Genomic DNA, 24,775 nt, shown 5'->3' with positions numbered 1-24,775 from the left:
GTCTAAACAGTTATCATACCTCAGGAACCTGCCTGACTCTCACGCCTTGATGAAACTGCATCCATCAGTTTTTGGGTCCAATGGTCAAGTTTAGCCATGAAGGTAGATTCAAAGCTTACAGTGGTTATTCTCTTGAACTCTTCTTCTATCTGTAGATAACACATACAGAAAAATTGCTGTAAGAAACGTTAACCATTATTACAAACAAATGTCAGGCTTCACAATTTAAACTTGCTTAAAACTGCAGACAGATAATCCACCACAGTTATAATTTAATATATTTTTTAAAATATTAAATAATGTTTATCTATGCGCAAATTGCATACGTGAAGTCTTAATGTCCTGGCATTCACATAGTGTATGCCAGGATGCTACTGCCAAAATCATATCAACAATATTTCACAAAACTTGATGTGTTAAAAAAGTAATAATGATACATACAGCTCTTAAGATCAAGAACAATACGTAGCTGTTTCGCAATAGTAACCAAAATCATTTACAATGTAATATCATGTATAGCAGGTATCCTTCTCACAGAAGTATTCACAGTTTGAAGGCTTCTAACTTTTAAACACACAAACAACAAAAAAGAGTCATTGACTGAAATTAGATATAATTAAAAAGCAACGTTTTAATCATGCTTTGCTCTCATAAGTATTATCCACTTCTATGCTAAAGTTCAGAATGACTATATACAGTGTTAAATATTAGCATTACTTTAATGTGGTATGGTACATTTGCAACATGAGCGTAACATCATAAACAAACTGCTCATAACATTGCTTTAGTAGAACTGTTATTTGTAAAACAAATGTTACTTACCTTAAACATGCAACACATAGTTATCTACCTGATTGAATTAACTGCACCTTGAATATCACCTTAAACCCATTAAAATTGGGATTTAATTTCAAATTAAATAAAAAATTAAGTTGATAGAGTTTCTCAAAATTATTCAGTCAACACAACCTAACAAAATAAAGTTTGCAATTTAGAAGATGTATCTTAATAATTTTTTTTTCTTGCAGTAATGCATTTAATCAAGTGGTGGTAACAGTTGTGATGAGTGTAGAGACCAGATGGAGGATTCTCACAAGGAGGATTTTGCTGCAGCACCCTCTTTACAACTGAGTTCTGCTAGCTCCTGTGAGGAACTAATCACCAGCCACTTACACATTTTGCCCTAAAGTCCTTCTTTGTCATCTTCAGGGATTCCATGTTGTTACTGAAATGACAATATAAAAGTGACTGTGCCACAGATGGACCAGTCTATGACATTTTGGTATGTTGTGCTAAGATTAGCTGAGGTTGTAGCAGTATAAAATCACTCTGGCACAGCTGGCTGCCGGCAGAGCCGGCGGGCACGCCGGTGCAGCCCCCTCTAGCTTCTGCCCGGTGGCTACTGGGTGACCCCTCGTCTGGGGATCCTCAGCCCTTCCCATGAAGGTGGCACGGATGCCCCTCCGGTGGTCCTCCTTGGGCTCTTGGACTCTGGGGCCTCTGGATGTCTGGGGCCTGGATCTCCTCCATGCCTGCTTCATGCCCTGGGGGACAGGACTATGGCTCTCTACATCCTCTTGCAGACCATTACATGGGGAAACCATTTGAATACAAGCGCGCCGATCCACACAGGTGTGCACACGGGTGTTCACTGTTCATAGACTTAAATCACACCTTTCTTGGCTGCTACTTCAAAGCACATTGTGCGCTGTCTGTCCTGCGTGCTGCACAACAACATTCAATATTTAGTATTTACTGCTGTTTACACTTAGCTAGATTAATGCGATGGTGTTATGTTCAGTATGTTGCTTTGGTTTTTTTTGCTTGTTTTTTATTCTTTTTCTCTCAACAGGTGATCCCGGAGATATTTTTTCCCCCTTTCTCACTGTCCCTCTTCTCTTCTGTTTTTCTTTTCCTTCCTCTTTCTTTCTCCCTTTCCTATCCCTCACTCATGTATGTCCCGTCTGTAACAACTGAAAATAAAATAAAATAAATAATAAAAAACAAAGGTCGATCAAATGGACCAATACGGCAATGCCATGATGATCCATTTGGCAAAATAAATCCATTGGGTATCCTTGTTGGTCTTCAGACAACAATTCTGACGGCTAAAGAACCAAATGGGACAGGCAAAAAAAAAAAAAAAAGCAGTATAAAATGTTTTTCACTATGTTCAAATATAATGGAACTTTTGTTGAATTCACACCTCACGTGCGGAAAACAGAAAGGAGGGGGGCTTGCTATTCTTGTTAACAACTGGTGGTGTAACCCTGTTCACATAACTATGAAAGAGCGGAGTTGTTGCCCTGACATTGAACTGTGCGCTCTCGAACTCAGGCTGTGTTATTTGCCCAGGGAATTTACCCATGGTAGCTGTTTATGCTGCTCCCTCTGCTAGCCCCACAGCTGCATGTGACACTGTTCACTCTGCCATGGCCCAGTAACAGACTGAGCACCCGAGTGCCTTCATTCTATTTTGGATGACTTCAACCACGTCAGCTTGGACAATAAATTGCCAGCTTTTTGCATTATTTCCTCAGGCATTAATAAAGTTTTCTGATTCTGATTCCAAGAAGATAAGTTTGCACATGCAGGGAAATTACTGTTACTACTATTTTAACACTGCTGTATTAATGTTAATGGCCCTCTCTGCTCTCTCCTATCTTGTCCCTTTTGTCTTACTTCTCTCTATCACCTTTTCTATCCCTTTGAAGAAGTGAGACTCCATAAATGCTAAAGAGGTAAGTATTATTGCTCAGTTGTAGTGAATAGATAGAATAAACTGTAGAAAACTAAACAGAAGAAAGAAGAAGAAATAACAAGTTAACATAAATCAGTGACACACTCCAGGGCCTGATCAACCCTGGCAGAGCCTCCTTGGGTGAGGGTGTCTAGTGATAATGGCCGAAACACCCGATGAATCCAAGGTCCACTACGTCCCAAATCTTAATATCTAATCTAGATCAGATCTCTAGCCTAACCAAGGAAAATTAGCCTGGAGAAAAGACCGAAAGTTGATGCACACAACGATGTGTGCTGCTGGTAAAGTTTCTGGGCTGCTTTTCCTCATAACAGCCATCCCTCAAGAGTCTCTCTATCTAAAGCAATGCATTATCAGGGACTGTAACATCTAGTCCTTTTTACTGAATTATAATACAGAGATGAAGAACTTTCACTAGGCTACTGCTTACATAGTAAAAGTAAATCACATCTTGTGAAGTTGCAGTTTCATTTTACAATGAAAAATGTCAATTTCTGCTTCATTCAGAGTCGTAACATGAATCTACTTATTAAAAATGGAAAAATTTGCTTTTTGAAAGAGGACACTGGAACCTGCTGCATGACCAGAGCACAATGTAAAATCAGTATCACTGTGATTTTTAAGAATAAATTTGCAAAAAAAACCCCAAAACAGTACAAAAAATAAAGCTCATTCTCATTTTGATTTGCATCAGTGATTTTTGAAGTATGGGCTGAAAGCGTAGGACAAGACACTGGTATGCAGATCCTATTGTGACTAGCAGTCAAGAGGCCTGAGTGACATCCCATTGTATGCTGGAATGTGTGCGCGTATGACCTCCACCCTGTATTGTTACACTGGAAACCAACCAGAAAACCACGTGACACAGATAAAAACCTGTTCTACAGCATCACCACCTGTCACACCTCAATACACAAAACTAACTTACCTTTGAAGCTGGGACATACCACACATATCAGACATACAAGAGCAGGACCTGCAGAAAAATGTGTGTGAGGTGTTGCTAAAAGCATGTCTTACTTCACTAAAGTATGCCAGATGTTATCTTTGGGGGGGGAAAGTGGTCTCCATAGTAAAGACGAGTGTGAAGAAGAAAAAGGAAAAGCACTAACCATTAAACAGAAGAACACATTAAACTGAAACCCCTGAGGCTGAAGCACGAGAAGGAAAGAGTGGAGTAAAAAAGAGTTGTGTAATTGAGCGAAAACAAAAAGCAATAAAATCAGAAGTGTTTGCAGGTCAGATTAGATGTGTGTATTAGTAATCAGACAGGTTTCATGAGAGAAACATGGAAATGTAAAACTTAAAAGGAAAGAATAAAAATGAGCCACAAAGGAGAATACTTGTTAGGTGGAATTACGAAGAAAATGAAAAGCAGAGAGACATGAAATATGAAGGCATATAGAAGAGCTTTGGATTAAGAGCAGTTGCAGGTCAGCTCACATAGCTGACATTCCTGATCACATGCACACTTTTATCTGGTTCAGTCTCACTCTGTCTCTCACTGAGCTCAGATTCATTAAACCTGGCTCATCTGGTTTCCTGGGTGTGGCTGCAGGTTAATAGATGAAAAACGTGGCACACTATAAACACCTTTCTTCTTTATTCTTATTAGGGCCTAATGGGAATAAAGAATAAAAGTTTGTGTTCTGCGTCCTGATCGGCTGTAGACCATTGTGAATCAATCTCGTCTTCTGTACAGTACAGAATGCGTCCAGCTTGTCAAATTTACATAAATCTTCGATCACTAGCAGAGTGACTCTGAAGTGCTGTACTGTATGTTTGTAAGTTTTCTCCCCAACAAATAACAACAATGTTGATTCAGCGTTTTGCACCGCCAAAAGCACCTGCAGGTGCCTTTGGTTTCATTCTATAATACTGGACTTATTTTTCCATGAAGGTTTGAACTTTGAGAGTATTTAAACAATAGAGAAAAGTGTGAAAATGTTCATGCCTGTCTGAGAAAAGGGTATAAAGTGTGTAGTGAGGGGTTTTACAGCTTTAAAACATCTATAATAATTGTAAAAAGTAAAGCTGGCTACTTCGCGAATTTCACCTATTACAGGTTATTTTTGGAATGCAACTCCCGCGATAAACGAGGGACCACTGTCTCCCAAGGCTTTTCAAGCTTTTGTACATAGACTACAGCATGAACCTTCTTGATACTTTCTTGTTTCCAATGTGTTACCCCACTATTACCAACCACTCTATAATAGCAACTTCTACTTATATTTTTTGTCTGACTCAAACCTGGGACAAAAATCATGATCTTTTGGTGTTCACAGTTTTAGTTTTTAATACTCATGCTATCTCCTGTGGGGCATATATATTTATATGAACTACATAACCATGATATCCCTGCTTCAACAATCCTTCTGATCAACATGACCAACCATGACCCTTATTTGAATAACCCTAACTCATAGGCTAACATTAAAGCAAACCATAACGCTAAAGAAGTGGCAAGTTGGTGATGCACAGAAAACAAGAGAGGATTAGAGATGTCTGTCCATCTCTCTATCCATCTGTCTGTCCTTCTGAGCATTTCTGAGGTGTGGGTTGTCCACTAAATGCACATGCCAAAGTGTCCATGAGCAAGACACCAAACCAAATTTAAAGGCTAAAGGGCAAACAGTCTCTTATATAAGCAGGGGCCCTGCCATGATACAAACACACTGGCCTAACTGGCTGGAGGCTTCCCATGATGCACTGTGTGTTTATATACGGCTCTGAATCTCATCATTGGTTATTGTTAATGGTTATTAATATATATATAATTATTAATTAGTTACTCCCACCAAAGCAGATGAATAATTGCTATGCTGATTCATGTAATGAATTTTTCCATTGCATTTTGTTTAAGACTTCACTGATTAGACAAAGCTTTATATTAATACTCACCAGAATTCCACCAGGTCACCCATTGCTTCAATTCACACTAGGCAGACATCGGCGAAGTGTCCTTACTGTAGCCTGGCTCCTTTGCTGTCAAATAGCATTCTCATCTGGTCCTACTTGGCAATCTGGAGAGATGCAGTGATGTCAAAAGCAGAACTTTATTTCTCCGCTAGGTTACCAAACACAGTGTACAAGATCTCACTAATGGTTTCAGCCTTAATTGAGCTAGTTTTGGTGATTTACATATATTGTAGTTACAGTCTTCTTCACTCACTATAATCCTTTATGCTGTCTTCACAGGTAGCCCTATCTGTTAAAAGAGAGCTTTTCCTTCCCACTGTTGCCAAAGTGCTTGCTCATAGGGGGTTATCTGCTTGTTGGGATTTCTTTGTTTTCTCTGTATTATTGCAGGGTCTTTACCTTACAGTATAAAGGGCACTGAGGCAACTGCTGTTGTGATTTGCTTCTATATAATTAAAATGGGATTGAATCCTTGTTGAATCACAAATCAACTGTGAAAAGGCGTGGGTAACTATGGTTACAGTTATTATCTACAAATGGAGAAAACTTGAACAATGGAGACACAAGCTGGACTTTTTGGAAAGTTTGAGTCCTGTTAAATCTGATATAAAACTAACATAGCTTTTCATGAAAAGAACATCATACTAACAGATAAACATGGTGGTGTGGTAGTGTGATGGTCTGGGGCTGCTCTGCTGCTTCAGGGCCTGGATGACTTGATGTAATTGATGAAGCATGAATTCTCCTCTCTACCAGCAAATCCTGAAGGAGAATGTTCATCCACCAGTTCATGAACTGAAGCACAAGCACATTTGGGTTATGCAGCAGGACAATGATCCACATGCATATAGTAGGTCCACCTCTGAATGGCTCAAAAAAACAATGATCAAATGAATTAAATCAGACTGAGATGCTTTTGACATGACCTCATGCTAGAAAACCATCCAACGTGGTTGAATTAAAACAATTCAACAAAAAAGAGGCCAAAACTCCTCCACAGCTATGTGAAAGACTCACTGCCAGTTACCGCAAACACTTGATTTCAGTTCAGCTGCCAAGTGCAGCACACTCAGGTTTATGGGGGAATTACTGTTTTGCATAGGGTCAGGTAGGTCTGGATAGCCTTCTTTGATTGAAAATCATAAAATCATAATTTAAACATTGCATTTTGAATGTTCTCATCTTTGTCTGATAGTAAAATGTGTTTGGTGAGCACTGTACTATTGTGCTCTAACATAATATGGTTGCAACATAACTGTGTTACAGCTGGTTGTCTAATACCCTCTTTATTTCTGTCTTGGTGTTTCCACACTGCTTAAAAGTGCATTGTTTGCACTAGTTGAGTTTTTCTCTGAAATATAACATTTTATATTCACCAGGCTATCGGTATGATATAAGTAAAAGTGATTTGACATTACTTTTATTATTATCCTTTCTGTCTTTGTGCCAGCAAAAGCAAAGGAGGAGTAATATGAATCTGTCCACTGGAGTATGGAGCAGCACACACACACACACACGCACGCACACACACACGGAGAGAGAGAGAGAGAGAGAGAGAGAGAGTAATAGACAGGTCATGTTGTGTTTTCTTCTTCCAGTATCACGTCCCGCCCCCTGTGTTCATCAGGAGGAGGGGTGGGGAGCAGAAGGGCGGGTTTCGCTGGTACCTCAGATCTCATACTGGATTTACCGGACTGCACCTGTGAGGAGCCGGGCTTGTTTCTGTGCGTCGGGAGGAACGAAAGGAGGGCCCGCAGCAGCACGGCAGCCAGGAGCCTGTCCGAGGACAACACCATTACCGCTGCAGCCCCTCAGCAGCTTTACGCTCGAGAGTAGAGGAGGGAGCTGCCAGGCTGTCAGACCTCCAGCGGATATTTTTACCCGCAGTGCCTCAGACAAGCAGCCGACCGAGGAGCACAATGTCCAGGCAACAGCAGCAGCAGCAGCAGCGGACTTCGTTCAGACTGTCGGACAACCTGGTGGAGGTCAAGAGCAAAGTAAGTGATGGGCTGCTGACTGATGCTGTTAGCGATGCAGGGTGTGCGTTATCAGGACCTCAGCCCTCCGCTCTTCTCATCCAGATCGTGATGTAACAAACACAAATATCTGGCCGCTGCAAATTCACGCGATATTTAGAAGAAACGAAATCCGACCGGGTTCAGCTGACAGCGGCCTGGCTGCTGCCGCCCGCAGCCCCCCCACCAACACCACCAACATCGTGTCAGCCTGCTCAGCCTCGATAATCCCAGTCCTGTGTTTAACTCGATCTGTGTGTGTGTGTGTGTGTGTGTGTGTGTGTGTGTGTGTGTGCCAAGCTGTTGTTGGCTTATTCTTTGGTGTTTACATTTTAGTTGTTTGTGAGCTTTAGCTTTTGTAATAGCTGAGAAACAAGCATACCGAAGACATAAAATTTCAGCGTGATTATTCTGTAATAGTAAGTGCTTTCATGAAGATGAAAACCAAAATATTTTTTAGGTGAAGCTGTGTCTAAACTCAAATATTGGCAGCATTTTCAACGTACTTTTTATTGCTAATGTTTGAAGAGCCTGAAAAATAGTTTAAAGATAAAACCTTCCACAGGCCCTTCAGCTGCCTCACACAGACTGTAGACTGGTTTCACATGAAGAATGTGGACCAGTCCACGTATAGAAATATGTAGACTGAGTCAGTGCTCAAACCCACGCAGTTTTTAGTAGGTAGGAGGGGGTGTGTCAGAAACACCTGTGGTTCTGTAGTCCTGTGACGTGCTTAAAGTCAAACAACATGAAGGGCAGTTTAGTGAATGAAGCTTCTGTTAGAGAATTCTGTGATTTCCTCTGCTTCACAGTCAGGTTTGTGCCGTGCTCATGACATCCGCCTGCAAACTGATAGCGCTAGGGAACATTTTTAGCTTTACAATGGGATTTACTAACCAGTGGGTCATGTCACAGTGGCAACGTTTATCTTTTATAAGCAAGTTGTGTTTCCCATGATTATCCAAAGGAATTGACACTAGAATGGGCAACATAGCCTCAAAATTATATCCATTTTTTAAGGAAATCCAATAATATGAATTTGATGATGTTCTAAATGAACATTTTATCAGAGAGTGCAGTTTGCAGACAGCAGCACTGATTAGTGCAAAAAAAGAGGGAGATTTTTCTTTTATTCCAGTGTGCTACTGTCAGTGATGGCACATTATAGTGTAGTAAGAGTGACACAGCATTATATACAGTGACAAAGAGTGAGTCGAATGCTTAACTCTTTAGCAGTAACTGAAGTAACTTAACAGTTCAGTAACGCGGGACGGTGTTATCACCTATTAGAATCAGTACATGGTTTGGTTCTTACACAACATCTTTCTACTCAGTTTCATCATTTACAACAGTTTCTACTACTTGTCTCATTCACGCAGTCACACACACACACATTCACCTAGTGCTTTTGTCTATCAGTCACACACTTACTCTCTGAAGAATGGATCAGTATCTTACCCACTGTCCAATCTCTGCTCTTCCTGTCATTCAGTTCAGTTCAGTTGTATTTATATAGCACCAACTCACAACAACTGTCAGCTCAAGATGACAGTTGTGATTTGTCATTTGGTTGTATGGAGTATAACTAGCTGGTGGTCCAGTGATGATGGCTGAGTCATTTGTTTACTTTTGGGTCACACATCACCAGCTGATCATATTTCCTGCTCAGATGCCTTCATAGCCTTGCTGTACTGGCTGCTGTGTTTTTAACTCAACCGGTTTGTTGTTTACATTTTTAGTGGGAACAGTTTCGTGAATATTTTGCGCAGTCTTTCAGCTTTGCTCTGTGCTTTGCCATACAACCAGAACTTCTTACACCAGAGATGAGCTAATGAACATCAGGGCTACAACTCCTGAGGACTTATTCCCATCATTCATTGCCTGATCTGGCCATTCAGGTTCATAAAGTGAGACGCTGTAGGAGAGGAAAGCAAGCCGGTACGCTCCTGCATCTCCACCGCCTCCATACTCCACTACAGGGAACACAAGCTCATTGGGCAGTAAAATAGATGAACTCCAGCTATTGATGGGGAAAAACAGAGACTGCTCTAAATTGGCTGTTTTGTGTTTTATGGAAACTTGACTGAGTGGATCTATACTGGACTCTGTGGTGCAGTTGGTAGAACTCCAACTCTTCACAGCCGATTGCCACATGAAGTTCTTTGGCAAGACAAAGGTGGAGGTATCTGTTTTTGTACTTACAGTGGCTGGTGTAATGATGTGACTGTTATTCAGCAATACTGCTCCCCTCATCTGGACTCAGCTGCTCATCCCTTCAGTAATTTTTTCTCCATCTCCCTAGAAACCTCTCTCCCTACTTGAAAGAGATGTAAACAAACTCAAAACAGAACACCCAGAAAGCAGCAGGACCAGGCTCAGTGTCTCCATCCACCCTGAAGCCCTGTGCTGATCAGAGACATGTCATATGCCAGCCTGCCTCCACAGGACTTATCATTACTGTTCCATTTTTTTTAAAAAAGGGATCACAAGCCGACCTGTTGCTCTGACCTCTGTAGTCATGAAGAGTTTGACCGTCTGGTACTATCCCATCTAAAATCTATCACTGTCCCCCTCCTGGACCCCCTGCAGTTCGCCTACAGAACCAACAGGTTATTAGGTGATGCTGTTAACACGGCACTCCATCTGGACTCTGCAGGAATTTATGCTAGGCTACTTTTTGTGGACTTTGGTTGTGCTTTTAATATATTCATCCCTACTCTGCTGCAGGAAAAGCTCTCCCAGCTGAATGTGTCTGCTTCCACCTGCAGGTGGATCATTGACTTCCTGTCTTTCATTGCATCAGCACTGGTTCCCCTCAGGGCTCTGTCTTTACTTCTCTAATCTTCTTCTTGTATACCAACAGCTGCACCTCCAGACACCAGTCTGTAAACTCCCTAAAACTAAAAGTTTGCAGATGACACCACCCTGTTGGGCTCATCTCATGTGGAGATGAGTCCGTCTATATGAGGGAGATTGACTGGTGACTTTGTGCAGTGACAACAACCTGGAGCTTAAATGTTGTGAAAACAATGGAGATGACAGTGGAAACTAGACACCCCTCCCAAACATCAGCCTCCTTATCAAGAAGACACAACAGAGAAAATACAACCTGCCAACGTCAGTGATGGTGCAGTTTTTCTCCATCAATGAATCTATTTTCACCTCCTCCATCACCATGCTGCTGGCAAGGACAAATGCAGACTGCAGCATGTCATTCCCTCCACTGAGAAGGTGATTGGCAGCAATCTGCCTCCCTACAAGACTTGTAGACCTCCAGGACTCTATAAAGTGTGGGGTCGGCAACAATCTTGCGTGCCTGTCTCAAACTGTTTGTGACACTGCCCTTTGGCAGGAGGCTGTGGTCCTTTAGAAACAACATGTCATGGCATAAGAACAGTTTTACACAATGACACCGCAACAAATTCCTCTTTTGTACAAAGTTGCCAATAAAAAGGAACAGATATAAATACATTATATTGCCAAAAGTATTCACCCATTCAAATGATTGAATTCAGGTGTTCTAATCACTTTCATGGCCACAGGTATATAAACTACAGAGATTTGTATGCTGAGCCTGGGACAGAATGGATGGAGAGCCAGTTCATAACATATTGTATTTTTCATTTGCACCTCTATAAGAAAAAAAAATGAAGAAAATTTTTGCTATTGTCATCAGAAAAAACAGAAAGAGCAGGTTAAGCAGGTGATATGATCATGGTAATGGTATCAAATAATAATGTGGGATTGTGCTGACTGTTAAAAGCCAACTTTGTAAAATAGACAGCTCTGTTTTCTTTGACCAGGGCTGATAGAACCAGGTGGTTGGTAGATTAGTTTTTACCTCCAACTCTAACAAGCTGAAGTTCAAAGATGTAAAATTGTCCTGCATCCACTGCGATGCTAACTGGTGAAACACTCCAAACACTAATATTAGTTCTCCTCCTCCTCTGCCAGGGTCCCAGTACCCATCTGAACCGACCCCAGTGAGGCCTCTGTAGTCTGTCCTGCACTACCAGGATTCAGTTCAAAAAGTCAAACTTTATGAAACCAACAAAATCATTCAACGCAAATGATTTATTGGCTCCAGAATGACAGAGCGCCATCTGTAAAGTTGCACAATTATCAACAGCAGCAGCCAGCAGAGAAAGCGCAGGTTGACTCTGAGTCGTCAGTAAATGCTGAGGACCAGAGACCAGCTGACAAGGAGAGACAGGGTGAAGCAGCCTGAGGTAGCACGACCCGGAGAATCAGTCTATAGATGAGAAGTTCCAGTCAGTGGGGCACGCAAGGGAACAAGTGGTCAGATGCATTGTCACTGAGCACAGCCTCAGTTTTCCTTGGATCCCAACTTTTTTCCTGCTCAATCCCATCCAGGAAATCATCTCCTTCTCATTTTCAAGCAATACAAAATGCTGCCACCAAAATACTTATGTTTTCTCCTAAGTGAGCTCATATTACTCCTGCTTTATACTCTACACCGGCTACTTATATACAGAGCACTAAATGGAAATGCAGCAATCTCTTATCTCAGAATGTGTTACTCATGTGAGATTGGGGTGGGGATGGAGCCTTTCAGCCGGTGGCAAAAGAAATTTTGGAAAAGTCCCACTTTGACTTCATTTATCCAACTCTGTGGACTCATTCTTATTGTTTAATAACTTTCTTTATAATGTTTTCTTTCATGCTGTGTTTGAACTTGGCTTTATATTCCTGTTAACTGTGCTTCCATTTTACATTCAATCGTATTGTTATTATTAATAAGAACATTTGAGCACTTTATGCCAACACATATGTGAAAAGCACTTTAAAAATAACCTTATTGTTTACTTAACAAAGAGCACCAGTGTGACTCTTCTGTACCCCACTAATCCCTAAAACCTGATTACAGCCCTGAATGCAGCAACGTCAACATTTCCATATATCATATGACAGTACTGGTAAAGTAGCATGCCACCCTAGAGTCCAAGATACAGATGAATGCTCTGATAAAGCACACATTCTTCACACTGAGTACGCCCAGTATAGCTTTCAAGGCAAACATGCCAGTGAGAGGTCTAATACTCTCTGCAGTTAATTATAGAGCTAAAGGGAGACACAGTATTTGTGTTAATATCCACCGGAAGAAGCATAATGTTGGGAGACAAAACAAAGTCAGCGTGGATCTCATTGTGTAATTACTGTTTGAAAGTTTCTGTTATAATATACAGTTGGGACAAAAATTAAACTCCAGAGTTTGAGTTTTAGGTCATGTCTCAGTTTTAATTAAACAAGTTTTAAACATTTCTGCTTTCGCCAGGCATCACTAGCCCCAAACAGCACACAAACAGTACGTGCCTTGTCAATACATCATGCAAGTTGGAGATGTCACGATACAAGAAGACTGATAGAATGACATAATTTTTAAGATTTGTTACTACAGTACATAAAAATAACAAATATTCCATAATATTTGAAATATGTTTAAACTCCTGTACCAGTACTGTCCCTACAGTTCCCTGTGATTTTTCCTTGTTTGTGTTTCCATTCATGAAATGGGCACTGTACCTTTACATCCATATCAAAGGTGGTTACTGAGGATGGCCTTTACAAAGGGCTTGGATTTTAGCACTGAAATGAAACAAAATCTCAAATTTTACTCTCAGTGTTCAGATTAGCCTTATCTATGTAGATTAATTTACTTCTATACTATACTATACTAATATAAAGCACTTTGAGGTGATTGTTGTGTGGTTTGGTGCTATATAAATGGAATTGAATTGAATCGATAATTAGGAATGCGTTAAGAGGATCCCCTCTTTGATTTAACGCAATGCAGTCACTGCTACTGAGAGAGAAGCTACAGGAAATGACGATAAACAGGTCCAGATAAATAGAGAGGGTTGTGTCAGAAGGGCATCCGGTATAATATCTTTGGTAAATAAAACATGCAGATGATCAAGAATGAGATTTCCATATCAGATCAGTCGAACCCACAGCCTCCAGTGCTGTTGGCCATGAGGGTGCTGGTGGAAACTGTGCTTCTGCTGGCTGAAAACAAAGAAAGAGGAGAGGAGGCAGTGCCAGAGAAACAAAGGCAGGGTTGTGGAGGTGAACGCAGGGACTCTAAATGTAGGGACTATGACTGCTAAAGTGAGAGAGATGCTGATATGATGATGAGAAGAAAGTTAGATATAGTGTGCATGCAAGAGACCAGGTGTAAGGAACCCAGGCCAGGGGCATTGGAGGTGGATGCAAGCTGGTCTCTCATAGTACAGATAGGAGGAGAATAGAGTGGGGGTCATGTTGAAGGAAGAGTTTGTGAACAGTGATCTGAAGTTGAAGAGTAGGGCTGGGTTTTTATAATCGATTTATCGATTAAAATCGATTCTGGCTTGGATAACGTAAAATCGATTCATTAAAATCCTGAATCGATTTTTTAATATAAATTTATTTTGCCTGAAATCTCACAAAATTTCAACAACCACCAAACAGCTAAGACAGTAAAGGAGAGCAGGAACACGGATTCTGCACAAAGACTTAAACACACAGCGTGGACCCACGGATCAGAATCAGTTAGATGTCTTTCTCACGGTCGGGGCTGAAAGCCGACAGCTGCTGATTCTGATCTGTCGGCGGGTCCGCGCTTTGTGTTCACGCCCTTTATGCGCTGATTCTAAAGCTGTTAGTTTGATGTCTCTCCAAAAAATATTGACCGAACCAGCAGCAAAAGAAGATCCAAACTACGCTTCACAAAAACATCGTCATGTATTCACTCTTACTTTTACTGTTTCGACCACGATGCACAGCTCTCTCTCTCTCTGTACTGTTTTCTGCATTATTCGCTTGCTTGTTACGCACAAGTCTACCGTTGTTTACAGCGCTGTCGGCTGACGTTTTTTTTTTCCGTTTTATATACTTCCGAAAAGAAAACCTAATTTCTGCCGTTCAATACTGAACAAATTTAAACTTTTTAAAATTATGCAAAATGCAAAACGCTTAGCCGTGTCTCTAATAAAACCGCTGTAACGTTAGAGGTAATGTTCATGTGTTGATTAATGGTTTTCTTTCGTTTTTGATGTACTGCAGAATATTTTTATAAAATCCCAGGCCAGGAAAATCGCCTTCATGTTTTTCTGTGTTTTATCTTTAGCTACTTTGACACAAAGGCCTCTGCTGTGATGCTCACACCTTTGATAAAGTCTTGCGTATGTCAGCTTCCTTTTTATATGTACAAAAATATGTAAATGTACTGATATGAATTATAATATTTCTTACTGTCAAAATTTCCCAGATTCAAATCGAAGTGAATCGAATCGAATTAAATCGAATCGTGGATCGAATCGATTCTGGACCTTGTGAATCGGAATTGAATCGATTCTAGAAATCAGTGACGATACCCAGCCCTATTGAAGAGTGTCAGACAGAATCATGACTCTGAAGCTGGAAATGAAACAGCCGATGTTGAATGTTGTCAGTGTGTATGCCCCACAGGTTGGATGTGAGGGAAGGGTCTAAAACTTTTCTAGATAGGTTTTAGTGACATCACACTTTTTCTATGCTTAGAGGTGACATCGTATCAAACTCTTAAGGACTACGGTCTTCAAAAATGAATCCCAAAGTATGTTAAATAGGGTCAACAGGTTTTGTTATCCATTCCTAGTTAGTGGCTGTAGCAATTAGCCACGCTTAAAATGCTTAGTATTACATTTAGCTAAAATTGTAAACACAGATTGAGCCTCACTATTAAACATCATTTGATGTGTGTTTGTTGCCTTCGACAGTTTGATGCAGAATATCGTCGTTTTGCTCTGAAGAGAAATGGTCCAGGGGGCTTCAAGGAGTTCTACCGCCTCCTCCAAACGATTCATCACATCCCTGGTGTTGATGTGCTACTAGGATATGCAGATGTCCACGGGGACCTCCTTCCAATCAACAATGATGAAAATTACCACAAAGCCATTGCATCAGCCAATCCGCTGCTCCGCATTATTATAACCAAGAGAGGTAAGAGAAAAAATGAGGTAAAAATACATTTTTAGTTAATTAAAAATTACTTTGCAAAGCAATCTAAATGACAGATCTCTTAAACATGTTATATGTCTTTCTACACATTGATCCTACAGTTATTTTGATGGCTTCCAAAGTATATTTCATGTCTTTTTAAAATGTTTTCGTCCCTCCAAGGGAATAACATCAATGATTAATTTACTAGTGGACGATCACATCCATCTGTCTATCCATTTTCTTCTGCTTATCTGGGGCCACATTGTTGGGTCAGCAGCCTAGGCAGAGAAGCCCAGACCTCCCTGTCCGTAGCCACTTCTTCCAGCTTTTAATGGAGAACACCGAGGCGTTTCCAGGCCTGCCGTTACCCATCAGCTGCCTCTGAAGTCCCGTAAGCTAACCAAGCCCAACAGGACTCCTTCTTTAGCGTGTTGGCTCCCTTCACCTCGGTTATCTACTATCAAGTTCGGAGGTTACCACCATGACAGGCACCTTGCAGCTGCAGCTCAGTGCAGTAGCCTGTAGCCTCATTGCAGCAATGGAGGTGCTGCACATGGTCCATTCGGACTCAATGTCCTTAGCCTCCCTCGGAATGTTGTTGAAGCTCCGCCTGAAGTCGGAGTTTAAGATCTCGTGGACCGGGGGCCTCTGCCAGGCATTCCCAGCACACCCTCGCTGTACATGAACAATCCCATTGCTCTTATTTTTAATCAATCACTGCTTACCAGTTTTAAAGAATTTACAGAATCTGATAATTCTTGTCCGCCAATTTAGGTCATGCACGCATTTTTCCTGAGCTTTTCCCGAGCTCACTTCACTGACTCCAGCTGGTTCTAAACTATTTATTCCAGTGCTGGCATTTAATCTGACTGCTTGTTAAATTTCATGTTAATTTTGAAATCATTTAATTGCTCAAAAGTACACTGAGGGCTTATTTGTTACCCTTATGTGTCTGGATTTTACTTCACTGAATCGGCAGAGGTCAGCAAGCTCAGTATTCCCACTGAGAATGGCAGCTTCTTCCTATTTTAAATCTCTTTTTAAAGCATACAAATCAAGAATTAGTGAAAAATTGGCACTTCCATCCACTGTTAAACCAAAGAACATAACCCACAGTAATGTATTCAAGTTTAAAAAGACAACCACCCTTGTGACACTGACAACTATGACGTCACTAACCAGTTAAACTGGCTTCGTGGCACACACCTCTGGTAGCACATACTTTGTGCCCAAGACATACCAAGAGTGAATAATTCAAGAAAGACAAAAATGCATCCTGTAATTTTACAGGTCGACTGTAATGTTAGTGAGCTTTATCGTTTACCCCTAAGACACTACATATGAAGCAGAAACACTTATACACTTATTACACCTGCTGACATTGGTGATGTTTATCCATCCATCATTATGGATTATGTGAGTGTTTTCTAATACACCGTACCATTGTTGTCTCCCAGTACACCTTTTCATGCTATGTCATAACTCAGGATGTGATGACATTAATGTGCTGCGTAGCAGGCTGCTAGAGATCAGAGTCACAGACAGCTGCCAGCAAATCAGATCAGCTCTATGGTCTGGGGATCTAAAAAGGAAGAGAGCTCAGGAAAACAAGGCCCTGGAAACACAGAGAGAGCAAACATGTGCATGTGCAATACGTTTGTTGAAATCTCATTGAGGAGGCTTGTATTCGCTTTGTTTACTCTTTTAAACTCTGCAGTCCAGAAATGATAAAATCCTGTAAATCCTACTGAAAAATCTTAAACCCATGCATTGCATTAGGAGTAGTGGCGTCACTAGAAAGGATTAGGACTTGAGTAAGGCAGCTAAAAATCTATTCCCGCAATCACTTATCTTTCATTCCTGAAGTGTAATCCCATTTATTCACTGCATCCACATGATTGGCAAAATTTGCACAGCTGAAGGAAAGAGCAACAGGAAGATTAAGTGGTGACGATAGTTTGTTTTTAACTAACCAGGTCTGTCTCAAATAAGTTCAGTAAGGATCTCACATTTTATTAGTAGTCTTTGTAGCAGCTCTGTTGCTCACTAGTCTCACTTGTAAGTATTCAGTGAAATGTAAAAGACTTCTAAATGACTGAAGACATCATCAAACCCTTTATGAAGGCAACAAAAAGTTCATTTTACACTGAAAACAGCAGATATGTGTTTCCTTTCCTACACGCTTCTCTCTCCACTTTAATTCCTCTTACTTGGCTACATTCATTTTGACCTTTACTACAGCTTGTCTTTGTGTGTTAGCACATGTGTGCATTTGTGAGTATGTTGTGTTTGTGAGTGAGGGATAGACAGGGGAATACCACAGGATAGAAACCCATCTGCTGCTTTAAGCCATTAGCCATGAGTGAGTTTATTTTACTTTTTGGAGCAAGATAATCTCACTCAGTTTATATGACTGATGTCTTTTGAGACTTCATCAGTCATATCAGTTCCATGCAATGCCACTACACTGTGTGTGTGTGTGTGTGTGTGTGTGTGTGTGTGTGTGTGTGAGAAAGAGAGAGAGAATTGTTGACTTGCACTTGTTGATTACCTTAACACATTAACACTGCAACAAAGTCTACATCGAGTAGACTTTGACACAACAAAGCAGTTATATGTATTTTAATCAGTAAAGTTTCATGTGAAGAATCAAAGTGACTATGGGCTTATTAATACTGACAGAAGAGCGGTGTGTACATTTGTGCTGCTCCAACCCTGAGTATGTTGCTGAGGTGATTTATGATAACTAAGAGACAAAATACCTTTTTTCACATCACAATTTTGCATCTGATAAACTAAAATGAGTCAAACTGGAAACTACTGATACGGTAACTGAGTTACTGATGATAACTTGTGGCATGAGGATATGTTGTCTGCAACACGTGGCACAGAAATGTCATGTTGCACTGAGAGAAACACTAAGAAATGGAGCGGCGGTAAATAGACTAAGTAATCATGGTTGATGGGTTCAAAACAATCAATTTAAACAAAATAACACTGACATTAACACAATAGATGCACCAGTTGTCTGATGCATTGTTTTAAATGTAAAACAGCGTCACAGTGATTACAGGAGCTTTTATCACAATTGAGAAAATTATACAGTTTCAGACCTAATAGTCTGCTTTTAAATAGGAGGTGAAGTAACAAAGCCCTTACAGAATGACGCTCCCTCTTTGTCTGCACTGTGCACAGGCCTGTTGTTGTCCTGCACTGCATATGGCCATATGGCACCCCCTTGGGCTCCAGATGGTGGGCCACTACAGAGTGAGGTCACACTAGAAAGAAACATACAAATGCTCATGACAGCTGCAGATAACAGAAACATGGTACATTAGGGACAGATATATGGGGCACTAAGACACAGACACAGATTTACTCTTTACGGCCATCCTGAATACCATTTCTGAGCTCCAAAGCTTATGATAGTAGTAAGCAGCAAATATTTAAAGCCAGCAGAGAGGGGGAGGTTCATGTCTGATCTTATAACTTTGATGTTGTCTGTCAATGTCACTCCACATACATGTTAGAGATCGTGGGTTCACTGTAATTTCGGCTATAGTGCGTGTTTTGGTGATTTTATTATGAGGTCATAGAGTGTTTTATAAAATGGGAAAAGTTGTGGAGATGAGCGAAGGCCCTGCAGCCAGAATGCCAAGACTACTGATTAATAAGTAAGCCTGGCTGGGCTAAAATTTTGGCAGAAAACAGTCACACAGGTCGATTATGCCTGCTGTTACCATCATTAGCGGTCACGCTAGAACTGGACTGAAAATCAGTATCAGTGCCAACAGGTTGGATGGAGGGATGAATCCAAATTTGAAATTTTTGGTTCAAATTGTCACCAGTTTTTACTGTATGGGGCGGGTCAAAAAATAAACAAAGATGAGATTCAGTAAAAAATGTGCAAAGTAAAGCTAGCATGTCACAGATCTGCCATAAATATTTACAGTTATTTGAGACTGTTGTGGGGCAGTGATCATTCCTCACTGTTTCCTGTAGGAGCTGGTCTAACTGGGACACACTGGAATCTAACAACTTTGTATGAGGTTTAGCACATGTTTAACTATTTCTGAAAAAGACTATATTTTGTGTCCTTGTATATAACATACAAGAACACAAAATAATGATTAATACAGGTTGATTTATAGTGGTCCAAAAATAGCTTTTGCAAAATTAGAGGGATCTGATTGCATTATATGTGCATTTAGAGAAGGCTTAACCATGTTTGTGTCTTCATGCTTTAGTCTGGCTCTGTATGCCTTGATAGGAAACATTATTTTTGTGCATTAACCATTAATGCTGCTTAATGCTGCTTCCTAATGACCTAATGTGTGCGTGCACGTGTACACACACACATGCACACACACACTGGCAGCCATACATTCCCATTAACCCTGTTTGACAGCTAATGTGCATCAGATGATGAGTTGTTTCTCCCTCTTCTCCATGCTTTTCTCTTTCCGTCATTCCGGGAAAAGTTCAAAGATTTTATAGAACTGGGTAGGAGTTTTGAAAAATGTGAAAATTGTGAAAGTTTACATTTTTTGACATTTTAATAGTTGTTCTGCGTGTTGCAACTGCTATCTGTATCTGTAGTTCAGTTAGCTAAAATGGCTGGTTTTATTCCTGACAAAATATGGATACAGACAGAATGGAACTGTGGGAAAAAATGATCTGAAGCTAGTAGTAATATTGTGTTTATATCTGAGACTGACAGTACACACAAGAAAGCTCTGATCTTTTGAATGTAGAAATTTTGGAATGAAAAGTTCAACTATCCAATATCAAATACTTGTGGAAATGAGCTTCTTCTGAAGGGTGGCTGGCCTCCCTTAGAGATCGGGTAAGTTCGGCCATCTGGGAGGGACTCAGAGTAGAGCAGCTGCTCCTCCACATTGAAAGGAGGTAGTTGAGGTGGTTCGGGCATCTAACAAAGATGCCTCCTGGGTGAGGTGTTCTGGGCATGTCCTACCGGGAAGAGGCCGCGGGGCAGACATGCTGGAGAGGTTATATCTCTCGGCTGGCCTCGGAGCACCCTGGTGTTCCCCTGGACAAGCTGGAGGAGGTGGCCAGAAAGAGGTAGGTCTGGGCTTCTCTTTTTAGGCTGCTGCCTCCGCGACCCAGCCCGAATAAGCGGAAGAAGATGGATGGACTTTATTTTTTCCAATTATGGTGTAAATAATACACCGTAACTATAAAGTTTAACACTTTAAAAGAATCACAAATCAGCAAGTAGCCATTAACAGTCTCCATTCTTTTGTGTCTTCTTAAAGAGGATGAACCTATCATTTTTGGCACCAACTCCCTTCAGAGGCGTAGAAAGGGGCTGGGCTTAACGAGCCTGCGCGCCACTGGCTCAGGCTCCACCCACTCAAAGGGCAGATCTGGCCTCATGATTGGACCGCCAAAGAACTTCAGACAGATTTCTTCAATCATCGATGTGGACATTTTGCCTGAGACACATCGACGGGTACGACTTCACAAGCATGGCACTCAAAAACCACTTGGGTTCTACATACGTGACGGCGTGAGCGTGCGGGTGACACCGCAGGGCGTAGAGAAGGTAAGGTTTGTTACTTTGCTTTTACCCTGCTTACAAGACAGTATTCTGCCTTTAATGCTGACAAAATTGATGAATTATTTCCCTGTAATTCACCAATGATGTACCAATTGTGCAGTTATGATTGGGCCAGTAAGATACCCCATCTCAAAATTTCTCTGAAAATATCAGCAAGTAGCACCTTCATGCAGACATAAAGATAAAAGTTATGAATATATTAATATCAGCTATAATAGCTAAAAGCTGTTGTCTCATATTTATATCTTGCTCCTGAAGGTTCCAGGGGTGTTCATATCTCGTCTTGTGCGTGGTGGGTTAGCAGAAAGCACTGGGCTGTTGGGTGTTAACGATGAGATCCTCGAGGTCAATGGCATCGATGTAGCAGGAAAATCTTTGGATCAGGTAAATGCCCTTCCAGGCTCAAAGAAAATTCAATATATACAGAAGAAGATTCAGAATTAACTTGATCAAGATTCAAGTGTGCTTCTTTTTCATGAACAGTAAATGTACTTTGCCCATAAATTACAACACAGTCGCACTTGATTGTGTGTCGTTTTTTTTCTTTATCCGTAGTGGATACAAGCTTACAAAGTAACAGTTCAAAAACAGCTTAGGAAATAAAAGTAGTAGTAATGATTAGACCAGTGTTTGTATGTATCAAAGTAACGGGGTGTTAAGTCACTCTATATGCACTCATTAGAGCATTTTAATGATAATCAATCAGGGCTGGTAATCTGGCATACTGGTAGGCCAACACACTTTTGGGCCAATGGGTCAATTGAAGCGCTGCTGTGCACTGGCTTTACAAGCACTGACAGCAGCCCATTCGTTCATTTTAATTTCTGACAATGTATTGCCCAATCAAGTCTCTAAAAGCTACCGGGCCCTCCCATACTTACGCACACGCACCTTGTAGAATACAGTTTGGTAAAACGAATGGCTAATTTCACCATGGGCCACTCCTAATGGCTAAAGATTAGCTTTTAACTGTCACATGTTTCAGTGGAGTGCAAAAGAGAAACTTTTGTGTTACAGCAACATGATAAAGAGTAAAAATAGTAAAGTCTACAATAAATAACAAATAAACTAACAAATAAAGTAAGACTGGCATTGTGTAAGAGTGGAGTGCAAATTGCACAATATTATATTCATAAAAAATATTATATGTTATATAATATAATATGTACACTGTAAATCTAAGAAAAACAGCTGCATTTTTCATCGCATCATTTAAGCCCTATTTGACTATCTCATCTGTCATTTTAGGTCACAGACATGATGGTGGCAAATAGTCACAACCTTATTGTGACCGTAAAGCCAGCTAACCAGAGGAACAATGTTACGCATCGTAGGAGTAAAACCTCCGTAGGTAACTCGGGTTCTCTGGGCTCAGTTGGATCTACAGGCTCTGCCGTGTCACATGACTCACAAAGCCCCGCCTCTCTGAGCAATCCCATCACTGCAAGGTTTGTCATGCATATTATCTTTTTTTGGGCCTGCTTATGAACAGAAAGAATGGGGACTGTGGCAGCACTGGCATACATCATATCTGTTAAAGGAGAAAAAGAAGTTTGTGCTTAAACGTTTAGTGAAATGAAACTTCATTGAAACTGTTGTTTTGAAATAATAATGAGAATCATGAATTTTAGAAAAATGCAGTCAAAGCTAGCTGAATTCTCAACTTTATTCATAAGTTGCCAATAGGAACGGACACGTGCAGTTTATATTGCATTCACTTTTTTATTAATCATTTGGCATGTGTTTTGTTACCACAGCAACAGCATTGCTGAGGGTGACAGTGATGATGGTGGTGACGATGATGATGAAGGTGACCTCATTCTGGAGAATGACTGCCTGACACCCTACGACTCCCACCGGGTCACTAACAGCACCACTATGCCGGACAGAGACTCACTTAGCAATGGGCCACATAGCTACACCGTGGGTAGGCCCCTCCCACAGAGTGTCTCATTGCCCAGTAATGTCGGAGCATCCCTGAGAGACAGCGCCATGATGATCTCCAGCCACAACGGAAACTCCACCCACACAACTAGTAGCAGTGAGGAGAGCATGAGAGAAGATAGCAACGTAACAGCACTGTAACCACGACAGCACTGTTCCATTGAGGACTATGAATGTTAGCGCAACAGTGCTGAAACCACGGCAAATACAGGTGGCTGTGGTCCTGTTAGATAACAGACTTCTAAAAGAGGAGGGAGCTGACGTATGAAGCACTGACAGGACCTCAGGAGGGACCAGTCACAGTCTTCTGCTAGTTTACACTTTACCTCTTTCCCGCCTTGGTGGATTGTTGGCTTTTATTGTATGAAGGCATAGGAACACTGTATACGATGCAACGTATGGCTGAAGTTTTCAGCTTTGTCAGGTTCTATAAACAACAGTAATTATATCATTTTTTAAAAATATTATATTATGGAAATGTTTAAATACCATAATGTATTAACAGATTAATATTGACCATTTAATTAAAAAATTAAATAGTTATAAATCCTCTTGTAAAAGCCATAAGTCACTTTGATGTCAATGTATTTTAAAAAATGTCTTCAAACCTATAGTTGACTTTCATGTTTTATTTTTGCGGCACCACAACAACCAGTGCAAGTAGCACTACGTCACTTTGGTATCTCTAACTGTGAAACTTTGTGTCTGTGTAGTAATCTTAATGCTTAGTGTGGCAAACATGGCGGATACACATGAAAGCTTCATGAAATGAAGCAAAGTGAAGAAAGTTGCTTTGGCATTTGGGTAACTGGGTCTTAGACTGCCGACATCTCAGAATTACACTTAGTTCTGGCTCTGTTTCTCTCTCTGCTGTAACTTTGTCAAAAGCTTTTAATACTTCAGGAAAAGCACAGCAGTAAATGAACAAAGGTACCATGTATTTTAACCCAATACTACTTACTTTACGTTGATTACATTTAAATAAAAGTTTACTGTGATTTAAAGCAGAAGCATCAGTAAGTCAGTCTGTTTTATGAGTGGTTCTGACAGTACCCATTGTCCACAGCTGAAAGTCTTCAAACCCCTGCAGCATTTGAAGAACACAAATAAAATCCTGTTTCCTCACAATGGGAGTTGAGATGTGATTTGCTAAAAGTATATTTATTACTCACCTCACCATTTACCGTTTGTGTCAATCTTTCCGAACTTCAAATTCCTACACAGCAAACTAGCAAGAGGAGACACCTCCAAGACACAAGACAAATTATTTAGCACTTGTTGTTGTACTTATCAAATAGTGACCCAATTGTACTATAAAGCACCAAATTTTACCAAATGTAAATTTTATTGGTGAACAATTGGTTTAAAAAAAAAAAAAGTAACAACGAGGGGAATGTCATAATAATTTCTTGCAATTATTCACATCACATGTGCACAACTGGCTGATTTAAAGTTTCACGTTTAATTGTTTGTTGTTTTTTTTTTATTTTAAACTAAAACCAAAGGAAATGAAAACTTTTGTTCCCAATCACGTGTTACTGAAAAATGTGTGGCCGGTTGGTTGTCACATTG

At 40.6% G+C, this 24,775-nt stretch overlaps 1 protein-coding gene across 3 annotated transcripts; it reads left to right on the top strand.

Annotated features, from left to right (window-relative positions):
* The first annotated feature begins 2,343 nt into the window (after positions 1–2,343).
* On the top strand, positions 2,344–24,319 carry pard6a (par-6 family cell polarity regulator alpha). 3 transcript variants are annotated; one of them, XM_087843356.1, is made up of 7 exons: positions 2,344–2,741; positions 7,279–7,677; positions 15,456–15,678; positions 20,955–21,244; positions 21,518–21,643; positions 22,508–22,707; positions 23,017–24,319. In XM_087843356.1, the coding sequence occupies exons 2-7, from the start codon at positions 7,600–7,602 to the stop codon at positions 23,342–23,344; spliced, it is 1,245 nt and encodes a 414-aa protein (XP_087699482.1). In that variant the 5' UTR covers positions 2,344–2,741; positions 7,279–7,599; the 3' UTR covers positions 23,345–24,319. The 3 variants fall into 3 exon arrangements, with proteins under 3 accessions (XP_087699482.1, XP_087699483.1, XP_087699484.1); XM_087843357.1 differs by lacking the exon at positions 2,344–2,741 and having other exon boundaries at positions 7,238–7,677; XM_087843358.1 differs by lacking the exons at positions 2,344–2,741; positions 7,279–7,677 and adding an exon at positions 11,843–11,924.
* Positions 24,320–24,775: the final 456 nt, after the last annotated feature.

Source organism: Neolamprologus brichardi, chromosome 7 (genome assembly GCF_056152115.1).
Source record: "Neolamprologus brichardi isolate AB-2024 chromosome 7, ASM5615211v1, whole genome shotgun sequence".
In the NCBI taxonomy this organism is placed as follows: Eukaryota; Metazoa; Chordata; class Actinopteri; order Cichliformes; family Cichlidae; genus Neolamprologus; species Neolamprologus brichardi.
This window is presented reverse-complemented; position numbering and strand designations above follow the sequence as displayed.

Bases quoted from the DNA above. Each gene is read 5' to 3' on its own strand.
- pard6a (XM_087843356.1), top strand. From the start codon at position 7,600: ATGTCCAGGCAACAGCAGCAGCAGCAGCAGCGGACTTCGTTCAGACTG. The intron at 15,679-20,954 runs GTAAGAGAAAAA...GTCTTCTTAAAG, and splicing joins CATTATTATAACCAAGAGAG to AGGATGAACCTATCATTTTT. The intron at 21,245-21,517 runs GTAAGGTTTGTT...TTGCTCCTGAAG, and splicing joins CACCGCAGGGCGTAGAGAAG to GTTCCAGGGGTGTTCATATC.